Genomic DNA, 13,002 nt, shown 5'->3' on the forward strand with positions numbered 1-13,002 from the left:
CAGTGTGTGGATTACGTCCCCTTGGCGTTTACTAAACTTGCTACCAAAACCAGGTGTTATTTCAATCATAATTATAGATCCCCTCCAGACAGTGGTCCAATAGGTATACAGGTCCTTAACTTTAGTTAAAGCAACAACACCGCAACATAAAAATACTTTAACCATTCAAAATGGTACTTAGAAAGTAAGATTAGTCATGTCACTATGTCAGTCGATAAGTTCCCCGACTAGAGTTTGATTCCAAAAAAACAATATTATTGGATAACTTAAGTGTATCTGTAAATTAGGTAGTTTTAACATTTCAATATGTCACACTGAAATGTAGTTTAGCAGAAGTTTCAAGTAGCACAAAGGGTTGAACCGAAACTTAAAGGCACTGATGGGCGGCATACAAAGGCTGAGGTTAAATGACGCACTTGCGTCACTTAGTGTTGAGTTAAATAACAACAGTAAAAACTTCTGCGTCTTTGTCCTTGATGGAATAGCTTCAAAGACAGCATAACACAAATGAAAATGTCAAAGATATGTGTCTTTGTTGTATACTTTTGGGGCATGTCGTATCTTATCCAAAATTTGGATAAGATAAGATTATATAGTTTTGAAAGAAGTGTTTACTTTTGCGAAAGATAATAACATTATGTAATATATATATATATATACATATATATATATATATATATATATATATATATATATGTATATATATATATATATATATATATATATATATATATATATATATATATATATATGTGTGTGTGTGTGTGTGTGTGTGTTTGGTGTTGTGTAGAGAGAGAATAAGGATCTAATTCCAGAAATTGTGGTTGAGCGATTGCAAAAAAATGTAAATTGTGTTTACTTGATAACTAAACTCCCAACAATATTAATATTAAAGATTTGGTCATTTCACAAGTTTAACTGCTGGACAGAAGATGTCTTCTTCTTTACTGTAAAGTCCATTCTCACTGTGAGTTACAATACCCATACTATTTAGTTTGCCAACATTTTTTGGGGGGGCTGTCCCAATGTACCGTATACATTCTATACAATGCAGCACGACAGAAACACCAGGATATCCTGCTACATCCGTCCACATTTTGCAAGCCAGCAAGCTTGTGGACATTCTGAGCCACAATTTTTGGCGCAGTAGATATTTCAGCAAGAGGGTCAAAGTACAGGGCATCATGTTATGAAGTAGTATGTCCCAACTGAATGCAAACTGTATGCAACAGTATGCACTTTGTAAGGGCAGCTGCAGTATGTACTAAAAGAAAAAAGAAAAAAAATATGCAACTTGTGTTGTCGCTTCAGCGTTTGTGCACTGGAGGTTTAAGTTTCCACAGCACACTTGTGTAAGTTGACCTAAAAGCTTGCTCTACGTACACACATTCAACTCAGATTCTAGTGTCAAATCCCACACACACATCATTCTGCACAGTGAAGCTCAAACTGTCCCAACTGGGTTTGACGGGTCAAAGATTCAGGAGCAGAGGAGACGACAGGAGTCACGATTAGGCAAAATCAAATTTATTTTACTAAACAAAGTTACAAAACATGTGAAAAAACTGGTCCTGGAAACAAACACAAAAACGAACAACAAACACAAACACAAAAACGAACAACTACTACTGTGAGGGCTTGAGCTGGTGTGAATATGAATGGGACAGCACTTTACTGCAACATCACGCGACTACATTAAAAAGTTTCCACAGCACACTTGCGTAAGTTGACCTAAAAGCTGACTCTACGTACACACATTCAACTCAGATTCTAGTGTCAAAAGAAGACAATCCTGAAACTGACCAGGCGAAGACACAGGCCCAATCCCAATCTCCACCCTTACGGACTCACAGACTTTGAGGCGCGCTCCCGCAAAGTCCTTGAGGGTTTAGGGGTGTCCCAGTGTTACATCATGGAGTGCCTGAGGGCTCTGTGGCGGACATTTTGAGCCGTTTATGAACCCTTTCCGTAAGTCAACATTAGATGCTGACTTTGCCTAAGGGAATTACCCACAATGCATTGCAACGTGAGGTTTAACACACAGTTCCCAATGGGAGAACGGAGATGTAAAAAAAAAAAAGGTAAACAAAGAGGCACTTAGGCATTTAGCTGATAAAATACCTTTACAACATTATGGAACACAAGAACACATGAATTAGAGGAATGCAAACAGAATATATATATATTTTTCTGTACATTTATCATACGTTTTATTTGGACAAAAACAAGTGAATAAATAATATAAAATGACTTCTCATCTTATGAGGAAGACGTTTAAACCAGTGAATAAAAAGAATAAAATAAATACATAATTGTACACAATAGTTTTAATGTAGTCACGTGATGTTGCAGTAAAGTGCTGTCCCATTCATATTCACACCAGCTCAAGCCCTCACAGACTCTCACACTCAACCAGTTAGCAGCTGACGTCAGTGAGTCCCTGAGGGTTCAGGGCTCGACGGTTTAGGGTGGAGATTGGGATTGGGCCCATGACTGGGACAGCACTTGGTTGCAACGTCACGTGACTACGTGACGATTAAAAAATATTGTGTACAATTCTGTATTTATTTTATTCTTTTTAGTCACTGGTTTAAACGTCCTCACAAGATGAGAAGTCATTTCATAGTATTTATTCACTCATTTTTGTCAAAATAAAATGTATGATGAATGTATAGAAAAAAATGTATATATTTTCTTTGCATTCCTCTAGTTCATGTGTTTGTATGTTCCATGATGTTAGAAAGGTATTTTATCGGGCTAAATGCCCACGAGCCTCTTCGTTTACCTTTTTCTTCTTTTTTTTTATGTCTCCGTTCTTCCATTGGGAACTGCGTGTTTAACCTCACGTTGCAATGCATTTGAAATGCCCTCAGGCACTCCACAATGGGACAATGGGACACCCCTAAACCCTCAAGGACTTTGCGAGAGCACTCCTCAAAGTTTGTGAGTCCGTAAGGATGGAGATTGGGATTGGGCCACAGACTAAATACACAGGGGAGGCAGGCAACGAGGCACAGGTGGAAACAATGAGGGCGGGTCTTTACAATCACACTGGGAAAAGCACACAAGGTGAAAGGAATTAACAATCAAGAAACACTGGGAAGACAAACACAGAATACTCAGGGTGTTACACAAACATCATAGAAGTAACAGTAAGCAACATGTTGAGTTGAGATACTTTGAGAGGGAAATCTCTTACAGTTTTAGGCTGATATCTAGAATTCTAATGTTAAAAAGATCCCACACGTTATGTAATTATACAACATTCTTTAATTATTATAGTATTATGTGATTAGTCTGCTTACATTGTTGAATGGGAATTTAACCTAAATGATCTCCCATTTAAATCAAGGAAATATATTAATTAAGAAAACACCAACAGTCCCTCATCAACAGTTTTATGCCCGACGTGGTTGGGAGCAGCTCTCACCGGCCCACCCTTCGTAACACTTGCACTGAAACTCAGACTTTATGAACGTTACATCGGCTTCTCTCATCTTTCCGAATACTCTGTAGTTCTTCCGTCTGTCTGGTTTCTTCACAGCCACCACTTTCCACGCAGCAGGGTCCAGGTGGAGGTAGGCCGTTGAGGTCGGGGTCCTCCGCTGGCATCTTCCCCGAGAGGAACAAATGCTCTGGCTGCAAAGAACGGCCGCCGCTGTCACGTTCACCAGGTAAGGACCCAGAGTCTCGTCGATGTAGGATTTGATAGTATTACAAACGGCCTAAAAGAAGGAACGAAGCAAGGCTCATCAAAGAAGCACTTCCACTTGAGGCCTCATCTTAAAGACAAAAAGTCAACACGATTAGCAAAATAAAACTAATTTCCCAGAAAGTGAGATATCATGTGACTTACAACAAAACATCTTTTAGGAAATGATTTAGCTTTAAAAGAAATAGAATAAATTAAACTATTAGTGTTCCATGTTTAAAATGTGCATATATATGTGCCATTGGATGGGTATTGAACAATTTTAACACATGATAACACTAAAGTGTAATACACAGTTTCAAAAGTTTCAAAGAAACAGTTGAAAATAAACTCCAAAAAACATATTGGTACAATAGCATTTACTAAAATGGATCAAGTTGGTGTTCTTATATATAAATTGTCTAACTAAGAACGCACACACCATAAAAATTGAAACATTTCCCACAGATCTTCTCTAGTGCACTTTTATGTTTGTCATTTCTTTTTGTCTATTTACCCTCGATGAACAAGCATCACGATATTTTTTCCCAGAACAGGTTTTACAAAATACTCTTTCTTAATAGAGATTTACATGAGAAACATACATCGTGAACACAAAACGTGTAAGCAGGTATTGAAACATACAGTGTGCATGGTTTCTGTATCAGAACCAAAAAGTAAAGATCCGATCACCTTTTAAAGCCCTCCAATCAACCGCGGTAACAGCTAAGTTACTGTTGGCCTACCTGAGACCTGGCGAAGGCATGGTCGCCCCAAAGCACCACCCCGGCAGACCCTAAAGCGGCACTCTCTCCGAGGGTGTAGACCAGGTGCTCCTGCAGAAGAAACAAAACAAGATGTTACGCAGAACATTCAAATCAAATCATGACAACCCCAAACAGGCACGGAGTTCAAACATCTGCCACTTGCCTGAGAGAGGAAATCTAACGTGTACGTGTAAACGATGCGAGCGTACGGGAACACAGGCGTGGATCGAGTCATCTGAGCTGCGGCTCTCATGGCCTCCAGGATGCGGTGGTGGCTGTAGAGGAGCACCTCTCTGTCGAGGTGTCGCATCTTGAGGCTGAGGTAGATGTCAGGATAAAGAGCAGAGGACACGTTCCACAACCACGACAGCTCGTCGTTCCTCTTTAACTCCACAGGGGGACACTCCCCCGTGTAGTTTGTGCTTTGGTCGCTGTAGGAGTTGTAGCAGTTGGGAAAACCATAATAACCCCACAGCCCATTTGGTCTCTCTCGCTCCCCGAGTTTCAGTGTTTTCTCCATGAACTTCCTCCCAGCTTCCTCAAACTCCGCTCGTGCTGCAGCGTTTACCTGCGCAGGGCTCCATTCTGGATGCCTGGAACTTACCAGTGCTCTGGATTCCACCCAGTACACCTGCTTACTGTCCCAGTTTCTCTCCCATATAGGTCTCCAGCTCTCCCAGTCCACCACAGCCAGACCGTGAAAATCTCTGTCAGGGATCCAGGCACTAATATTTTCAGAGGCCACTTTGAGGTGTTCATCAAGACTGGCGTTCTGTGGCACACCGCCATTGATAGCGACTGCCTGACTGGTGTACCAAGGATACAGACCGAGCTTTTCAGAATAAAAGATGGTTATATTTTCGCCGATAAAGGTCTGGTTCTTGTTCTGGACGATGCTGAACATGCCCAAGTCTAGGTCCACGCCATATTGAGAGAGACAGCTGGCGGTAGGAGCGTTCCACACAGTAAGGAAAGGCACCTGGGAAAGAGGGGATGTTGCCAACTGCAGCCCTGAAACGAGGCTGATCAGGTTCAAGAAAAGCAGCATCTCATAATAAAGAGAGCTCATCTCTGCAAAAAAAGGAAAACACAGCACTGTAGCACAGAAACACACAGTAGCTTTTTTGGAAACTGTAACTTTGTTGTTCATGTCAGTCAAATCAGTAACACATTTCTTCACATTAAACATCCATCGATGCCCCGCTGACAGTATTTCTGGTCAAAAACTTCTCTTCACATGTTATACACAAAATTACTATTGACTGTCATAACATATTACTAAAGCTTAACTGTTGTTGTCTGTCACTTTTTGTGTGCCTTTACAGTTCATGGTCTTTGGTGTGATTTGAGGAACAAAAGAAGAAAAGGTGGACGGTCCTGTATCCCATGAGCCAATCAAAGGGCGGTTAGTATCACGGACTTCCACTTTTTTCATGTTCCCTAAATATCACTGCTATTGTACCTCAGCTGTGTTGAGAAATATTGACAGGATATTGCAAAATTATTCACTTTAAATATAAAAAAAAATGTGTTTTAAAGCTGTGAGGCAACTGATGTTTGTAAGATTACAAAAAACAACTCGAAGTAAATTAGTTGCTTTCGTTTTTTCCAAGTCACTTATAAAATCAGCTTTTAACCTCACATGTTATTTCTTTGTCTAAAAATCCAACATGGTTTCCCAGCTACATGGAACTAAAACAATAAATGATAATGTTGTGTGACATGATTTTGGACCGAATGAAAAACAGTAACTTACCTGTTTAACAAACGGAGTATTCCGCAAGACTACTTTGTGATCTGGACGTGAAGGTAAACTCAACCCGCAGTCTCATGATCTGAATGATACATTCAGGGGAAGGCACAGAAGTGAGCTCTTTCAACCAACCAATCAGAAGCGAGCAAACTTTGTTTCAAACAGCCAATCAGAAGTGTGCACAGGATCTCTGACAGCCAGTTACAGGAGCTATGCAGAACATTGTGAAGTACCGATTTAAAGTCACAGGCAAATTAAAAGCTTTCAGTTTTTAAACAAAAAATGGAGAAAAATAATAATAATAAATTGAACATAAACAGTTTACTGAAGAGGCTTGACCTGGAAGGACAATATATCTCCACTCTAAATAGCTGTTAAGCAAGCCATAATGAACTCTTCCTCCTGCCAATTTAAATGTATGCCTTGCTTAACTCTTAAAAGTAGTATAAATAACTCTTGGCTTAACAGCAACCTACAATTACATGGGGAGGGGGTATGATGCAGCAGCCTGCAAAATGTGTCCCTCCCTGAGGACCAGCTGGCTTTGCCTCCCTTAGTGGACAACATGACATATATTGTCCAGATGCTTGTCTTTTATTGACTTCTAACAGCAAAGCCAAAATAACTCTATCGGAAAACCAAATCCAGGCCAAGGATGGATTTTTAAAGGCTATTGCTTGTCTATAAAGCACTAAATGATATATAAACCTATGATTTACACTATGAAGCGTCCAAACCCCTTAGGTCACCTGGGTCAATATCTTTATATCAAGCTTCCTCAATACCTGAGGTCTGATGAAACTCTTATTTAAATCAGGGCTTAAAATATTGTTTATGTATATTATACACACATCCTATTGTCCTAATTTTAAACTATGTATTTGCTTGTCCTTTTGTTTGTTTGTATTGACTTATGAATGCAATTTGAGGTTTCTTAAAGTATTTTGTTTAATATATTTGTTGGCCTATATAAAGCACTTTGTTATATTGTTTATGAACAGTGCTCTATAATTAAAATTGCCTTTCCTCTTCCCTCACCAACGTGTAATGTACATCTGAAAAGAAATTAGACAAGGACATAACAAATAAGTTTAATTACTTGGACAAAAGCCAAAGTTAAGAAAACACCACAAAGCGAGAAGCAGTCATGTAAGTGAAATTGAGTATCATACAAAGTTTCAGTATTTGCTTTTTACAGTCCGATGTAAAATAACTTCTGAAATACAGAAAAGACTGTTTTAAGAGAAAACTAATTGTCATGTTCTGTCATATTGTAATTGCCTCCAGAAAAACATCAGATGTCAGAGGTCATGTTGAAAAAAGATCAGGCACTTAACATCTATTGTGCTTTTACCAGACTTAAATGCATCAATTCCACTTTCACTACACACACACACACCTACTGACAGACAAGAACTTGCTCCTCACACCCCACCCCCACAAAACATCCTCTCTATGAGAAACATGGAATTTGACACGTTGGGAAACAGTGATCGAGAGGAAACAGAGCAAAATGTAAACAAGGTCATTTCCAGCAAGCCCTCCATTGTTTAAAAAAAGATTAAAAGTTCTAAACAAATAGAACTTTGCAATTCCCACAGTATTTATTTTACGATTTCATTTGTGTCATCCACATTTTACAGCGATTGTAAGAAGAACAAAGGACACTCCTCACTCTTTGAAATTCCCACGTGTTTATCTTGTATACTCCAGTATTTAGACATATAAAACGTAACATATCTACAGTGTTTCGGGTGCGCTAACAGAGGAGCAGAGAGATGATCATTAAGATTTGACATTGCAGTAGTGACACCGTGATGCGAGATGCCGCCCCTTTTTGGTGTCGCGGGTCTGCCTGATCACAGCCCTGTCCCTGATAGCCGCTGTAGCACTGGCACTGAAACTGGGTTTGAAAAAGTCTCTTCTCTTCTTCGCCGAGCTTACCGACGACCTTTTGATTTCTGCCCTGTATGCTGATAGTGTGGCTGACAGGGTTCAGATGCAGGTAAGCATTGCTCTCTGGATTTTGGCGCAGACAGCGGCCGTGGAACCCACACAATGTCTGGCTGCATAGCTCTGCTGCCGTGGAGACGTTGAGGAGGTATCGACTCACCACATCCCGCAGATACGAGTCCATGTCAGAGCAGGATTTCTGGAGAGGAACAAAAAAAATAAACATTCACCACTCCCTGAAGTCAAGAAACCAGTTTTCTCTTCAAGTAAGATAGTAAATGTAAACAGTTACTGAAATGTTGCCAAAACCCATCCTGACGATATGCAGCCTGCCTATTTAAAAACTTGTAAACTGTTCTGCAGCTGCACCACGATCTAGATTAACATATAATCTCCAAAATTACAGGGATTATGTTCCATCCATGACAGCTAATACCAACTCTGTGCACAGTTACAGCTTCATACATTGATATAAAAGAGAACTTACACCAGTTGTACAAGCAGAGTTTTTATTCTGAGCTGACGGTGACTTGACGCTGTGTAATAAAGATGGATGGAAATGTATATATAATAGATGAGGATGACCCTGGTAAATCACGGATGAAAAACTTTACATGGGTATATTATCATAAAAAGTTGAATAGTGTAGAAGAGATGCATTTCCAATTAATGTAAATGTCCTTGCACATTTTTAAGTGTTTGGTCATTTACTTTGAGTAATTATTTTAACTATTTAAAAGACCCAAGTATGGACCACGTTCATCACATCAACCAAAACTATTTTGTCTCATTTTCTTCAGTTTGAGTGAATGCAAGGTATGCTCCAATAACTGGTTATTCATAACTGGCGGGTTTTATAATCAGCTCGCAGCCTAAATGTGACTAAAAAAACGAACACATCGCCTGTGTATCTGAAAGCATCCATGTGACTCAAGACACTTCCTTTGAACTGAAGCCCTAAGGAATAATTCTTAGTTACCAGATGACACAACTGACAGAAGCAGGAAAGTCTCAACTTATGGTCAAACCTGTAAGTCGTGTCAGAGTGAGTAACGTATTTGTTGTATAATTAGCATGTGGATGATGCTTACTCTGCTGTTTGAATATGCTGCATCTCCCCACATGATGATTCCAGCTGCTCCCAAAGCCACACACTCCCCGATGGTGAAGACGAGGTCAGTCTGTAAAAGACAATACAGCACTTTTAAAGCCATATCACATTTTACCTCATATGTTTCTAAGACTCAACAGGAAAAATACACTGTTCAGTATCACTATAACCGGGTCAAGATGTTAGAGGGCCACAAGCTACTGTGTATGAAGCGCAGCACCAACTCTTATCTGCTCATTCTTCCATAAGGAAATGGTCCATAGGGTGTTAGCGAGATTTTCAACTTGAACTCCCTTCCTGCATACTCAACATAAATGAGAGGTTTTACGGTCTCTGTCTGTTAGCTCCCAGAGCAGGAAAGGACTGTGAGATCCGATAAGGAAAAGCAGAGCTGTAGCTCCATGCAGCGTGCACTGATCAAAGAGAGTGAGTGTGTGATGAACGTTACAGCTACATTGTCACTAGGAGTTTCTCTGAAAAACAAAACGTCCATATCCTCCGCTTCCTAAAAGTTATCAGAAATCATTATCATACATGACCGAACCTGCACAGCAACACATTCCTCATTTTAAAACTTCACCAGAACGGTAATAATATAAAGAGAAAAAAAAAAGAGAAACCATATTCAGGACTGGCAATGTTTCTAAAGTTGTGTCACCTCTGTCAGCTGTTCCAGGGAGTTGGAGTAGGTGGGCCGGGTGTATACAAACACAGGGCGTGCCAACCCATCGCCCGTTGACGCCAGACGCATCGACTCCTTCACTCGGTTCCTGACAAACTGACGCCCAATTTCTGAGGAACGCAGTTTAGCGGTCAAGTAGACGGAGGGGTAGAGGGCCGTGCTCTCAGTCCACAACCATTTAAGCTGATCGTTGCGGACCATCTCCACATCTGGACAGCGGCCTGTGTACATGTCCGGGTCCTTCACGTAGTTGTGGTTGTAGCAGTCGGGGAACAGGTAGAACCCCCACAGCTGGTTAGGCCTCAGGTTCTTTGCGTGCCTCAGCGTCTCCAGCATGAACTTCCTGGCAGACATCTCAAACTCCTGCTGGGCCACTCTTTCCACCTCCTTCAGAACCCATTTAGGGTGCTTCTGACGCACCAACTCACGAGAATGTCTGCGGTACACATCTTTGGCTGCCCAGTTACGTATCCAGAGTGGGCGCCACTCCTCCCAGTCAATAACGGACAGACCCTTGGCCCCTGGATCCCTTATGTAGTTCAGCACGCCCTCCGGCAGCTTATCCAGGTGCTCGGCAAGACTGGCCACCTGCGGCAGCCCCCCGTTAATCGCTGTTCCATCTGATTTAAAGAAGGGGTACAAGCCTAAGCGGTCAGTGTAGAAGATGGTGAGGTTCTGCTTTACAAAGCCCTGAGCGGGAGAGGCCACAATCTGGAAGACGTCCAGCTGAAAGCGAATACCATGCCGTGGGCTACAGTCCTCAGTCGGGACATTCCAAGCGAAGACCGTAGGCTTTTGTGAATACAGTGGCCATCTCGTGGGTTTGAGTCCGAAGGCACAGAGGTGGTCCCATAGCAGCACAATCCACAGCAGTACTTTCCAGTCAGGCAGCAGAGTCCAGGACAACATGTCTTCAGATGTGATTTGACAGATGGGACTGTCACTCTGTGCTCTACAAGTTTCAGAGGAAATGGAAATTTAGTTCAAATAAGTGGCAGTAAGTACATTCCTTCATTAAGTTAGTTACTTAGGCCAATTAAAATCTTTATTGGCAATGCTTTAAGTGTCTGTGTGATGCTTTAAAAAAAGCAATGCTTCAATCACAAACTATGATGGAAAGAACCTATTGATATGTTTTAGTTTGTATTCATTAAAAACATATTAGTTATTTGTGCAGAGAACTAGAGCCTTAAATGTATATTAACTGAGAGAAAGTTTACTGTCATGCTCTATTTAAAAATATATATATATATATATTCAAACCTAGCCTTAAAAACTATGAGAAAACTGAAATCGAGCTAGTTTTCGAAAAGAAGCACAATTTACATAGTTATGTGTGCGGATTCTTAATGCTCTCCGAACTCTTTCTTTTATAGTTATAAGCTGACTTCAATTAAAGTACAGTTTGGGTATTATTATTTTTTAGCAATGAATGACCCCAAAGCCACAACAAAGTTAATCAGTCTCCCAACAGCTGGACAAACTTACATTTGGTAGAAAACTGAGGAAGCATTCCAAAAAAACAGAAGCCTGCGACTTCAAGCGGCGTTTTTTTTTGTGTCGCCTCAAAAGAAATTGGACAAATTCAAAATGAACATTACTTTAAAGTCAGAAAACTACGACGAGGTGAATTTATAAAGGCATCCGCAGTAGGTCGGTATCATACAACTTCTGCTGTCTGTCGGCGAAGTGAAGAGAGGTTGCCCCCCTGCGATGTTGTCAGTTGCATCTCGGTTGCTCCGCGAGCCAAACCACTTTCAGGATGTTCCATTCATGTCCAAAAAAAGGGGGACTGGGGGGGCGTGGCGAAACCAACCGGACGTCCCGACGACTCCGTTAGCATGTCTTGCGCCTCAGCCACATACTTCCTAACCTGAACTCTACACATAACCTGCAGGTAAAAGTTATGTGAACCAACGCTGTGATTTAATCGTGCTGTTTTTTGTTGGTTTTTTTTTCTCGCCGCGGCGCGAATAGATTTGTCCAAGAAGTTCTTCACCGACGCCGTGAAACAGCTATACTGTAAAGAGTAACGTCAAGACCTAGAAGGTCACAGCGGGCCATTAGCCACATCCCTAAAAATGAGAGCATACCCACGAATGCCCACTGTGTTCCCGTGACCTTTCCGCTACGTTATAGTTAGATATAGCTTATGAATACTACGACATACAGACACTAAGTGTTGCCACATGTTCACTCGAATCCCATTATTTATAACAAGCAGATGATTAAAAATGGGTTTCAAGACTATCTGAACTGGTCCTCAAAGTCATGATGTGCATTTTTAAAAAAACGTGTTTAATTTAAGAGACTTTTACTCTTTGTTTATGTATTTTGTGATTTACTTTTGTACATTTTTTTGCAGTAGACTCCACCCTGAGCTGAAGACAGATAGTATACTTATTTATCAATGCCACACAAAGTCTCCATCACAAGTAATGTCTCTCGTTCAAAAAATAAAAGGCTGTAATCATTATGCAGCAGAGTTCACGTGTCAACAGCATTTTTAAGGTTGTAGCTGAGCATGGTATCACATTTGAGCTACTTTTTAAATACTGTTTAAACACTTTTGTTGTTTGAGATATATATATATATATATATATATATATATATATATATATATATATATATATATATATATATATATATATATATTTATATATTTATATATATTTATATATACACACAAGATATTTTATTATAGGTTTCATTAGAAAATATATATGCAACGTAATCATAGTTTTCAGATAAATATAATAGAGTAAAAAGTGCATGTGCTTTTGAAATGGAGGCTCTAGTAAAGTCGAATTAGAAAATTTTGAAAGTGTCGCTACTACTGCCGTAAGACGTCGCAATATATAGCTTTTGTCTCTCCTCAAAGACTTCAGTTGGTTTGTGTGTTAAACTGATTGGCTCACCTGTGTGCTCTCGTTGTCATGGTGATCAAGGACTGAGTGAGAGCCAGCAGACTGATTGGAGGCAGACTGGACTGTGGATTTAAGGAAATAAACTACTTACTTGTCATATAAAATAGAAATGTATTAT

General features: G+C 40.2%; 2 protein-coding genes across 3 annotated transcripts; both read right to left on the reverse strand.

The window, feature by feature from the left end:
• Positions 1–2,292: 2,292 nt before the first annotated feature.
• On the reverse strand, positions 2,293–6,288 carry hyal1 (hyaluronidase 1). The gene is made up of 4 exons (XM_068594521.1): positions 6,215–6,288; positions 4,622–5,529; positions 4,438–4,527; positions 2,293–3,725 (listed from the first exon to the last, which is right to left on the reverse strand). Exons 2-4 carry the CDS (start codon positions 5,525–5,527, stop codon positions 3,399–3,401), a joined length of 1,323 nt encoding a protein of 440 aa, XP_068450622.1. The 5' UTR covers positions 5,528–5,529; positions 6,215–6,288; the 3' UTR covers positions 2,293–3,398.
• A 1,600-nt stretch (positions 6,289–7,888) lies between these two features.
• On the reverse strand, positions 7,889–11,706 carry hyal2a (hyaluronidase 2a). 2 transcript variants are annotated; one of them, XM_068595184.1, is made up of 5 exons: positions 11,446–11,706; positions 10,698–10,909; positions 9,934–10,577; positions 9,256–9,345; positions 7,889–8,363 (listed from the first exon to the last, which is right to left on the reverse strand). In XM_068595184.1, exons 2-5 carry the CDS (start codon positions 10,864–10,866, stop codon positions 7,971–7,973), a joined length of 1,296 nt encoding a protein of 431 aa, XP_068451285.1. In that variant the 5' UTR covers positions 10,867–10,909; positions 11,446–11,706; the 3' UTR covers positions 7,889–7,970. The 2 variants fall into 2 exon arrangements, with proteins under 2 accessions (XP_068451285.1, XP_068451284.1); XM_068595183.1 differs by having other exon boundaries at positions 9,934–10,909; positions 11,446–11,705.
• Positions 11,707–13,002: the final 1,296 nt, after the last annotated feature.

Source organism: Clinocottus analis, unplaced genomic scaffold (genome assembly GCF_023055335.1).
Source record: "Clinocottus analis isolate CAN_PGR_092001 unplaced genomic scaffold, fCliAna1.0.p SCAF_3, whole genome shotgun sequence".
In the NCBI taxonomy this organism is placed as follows: domain Eukaryota; kingdom Metazoa; phylum Chordata; class Actinopteri; order Perciformes; family Cottidae; genus Clinocottus; species Clinocottus analis.

What these genes read in the sequence shown, in the direction of transcription:
- hyal2a (XM_068595183.1), bottom strand. Translation starts at nt 10,866, where the DNA reads ATGTTGTCCTGGACTCTGCTGCCTGACTGGAAAGTACTGCTGTGGATT. An exon ending in CCCTGGAACAGCTGACAGAG is followed by an intron (nt 9,346 to 9,933) that starts GTGACACAACTT and finishes TGTCTTTTACAG; the next exon opens with ACTGACCTCGTCTTCACCAT. An exon ending in CAGCATATTCAAACAGCAGA is followed by an intron (nt 8,364 to 9,255) that starts GTAAGCATCATC and finishes GTTCCTCTCCAG; the next exon opens with AAATCCTGCTCTGACATGGA.
- hyal1 (XM_068594521.1), bottom strand. Translation starts at nt 5,527, where the DNA reads ATGAGCTCTCTTTATTATGAGATGCTGCTTTTCTTGAACCTGATCAGC. An exon ending in CGTTAGATTTCCTCTCTCAG is followed by an intron (nt 4,528 to 4,621) that starts GCAAGTGGCAGA and finishes TTTCTTCTGCAG; the next exon opens with GAGCACCTGGTCTACACCCT. An exon ending in ATGCCTTCGCCAGGTCTCAG is followed by an intron (nt 3,726 to 4,437) that starts GTAGGCCAACAG and finishes TCCTTCTTTTAG; the next exon opens with GCCGTTTGTAATACTATCAA.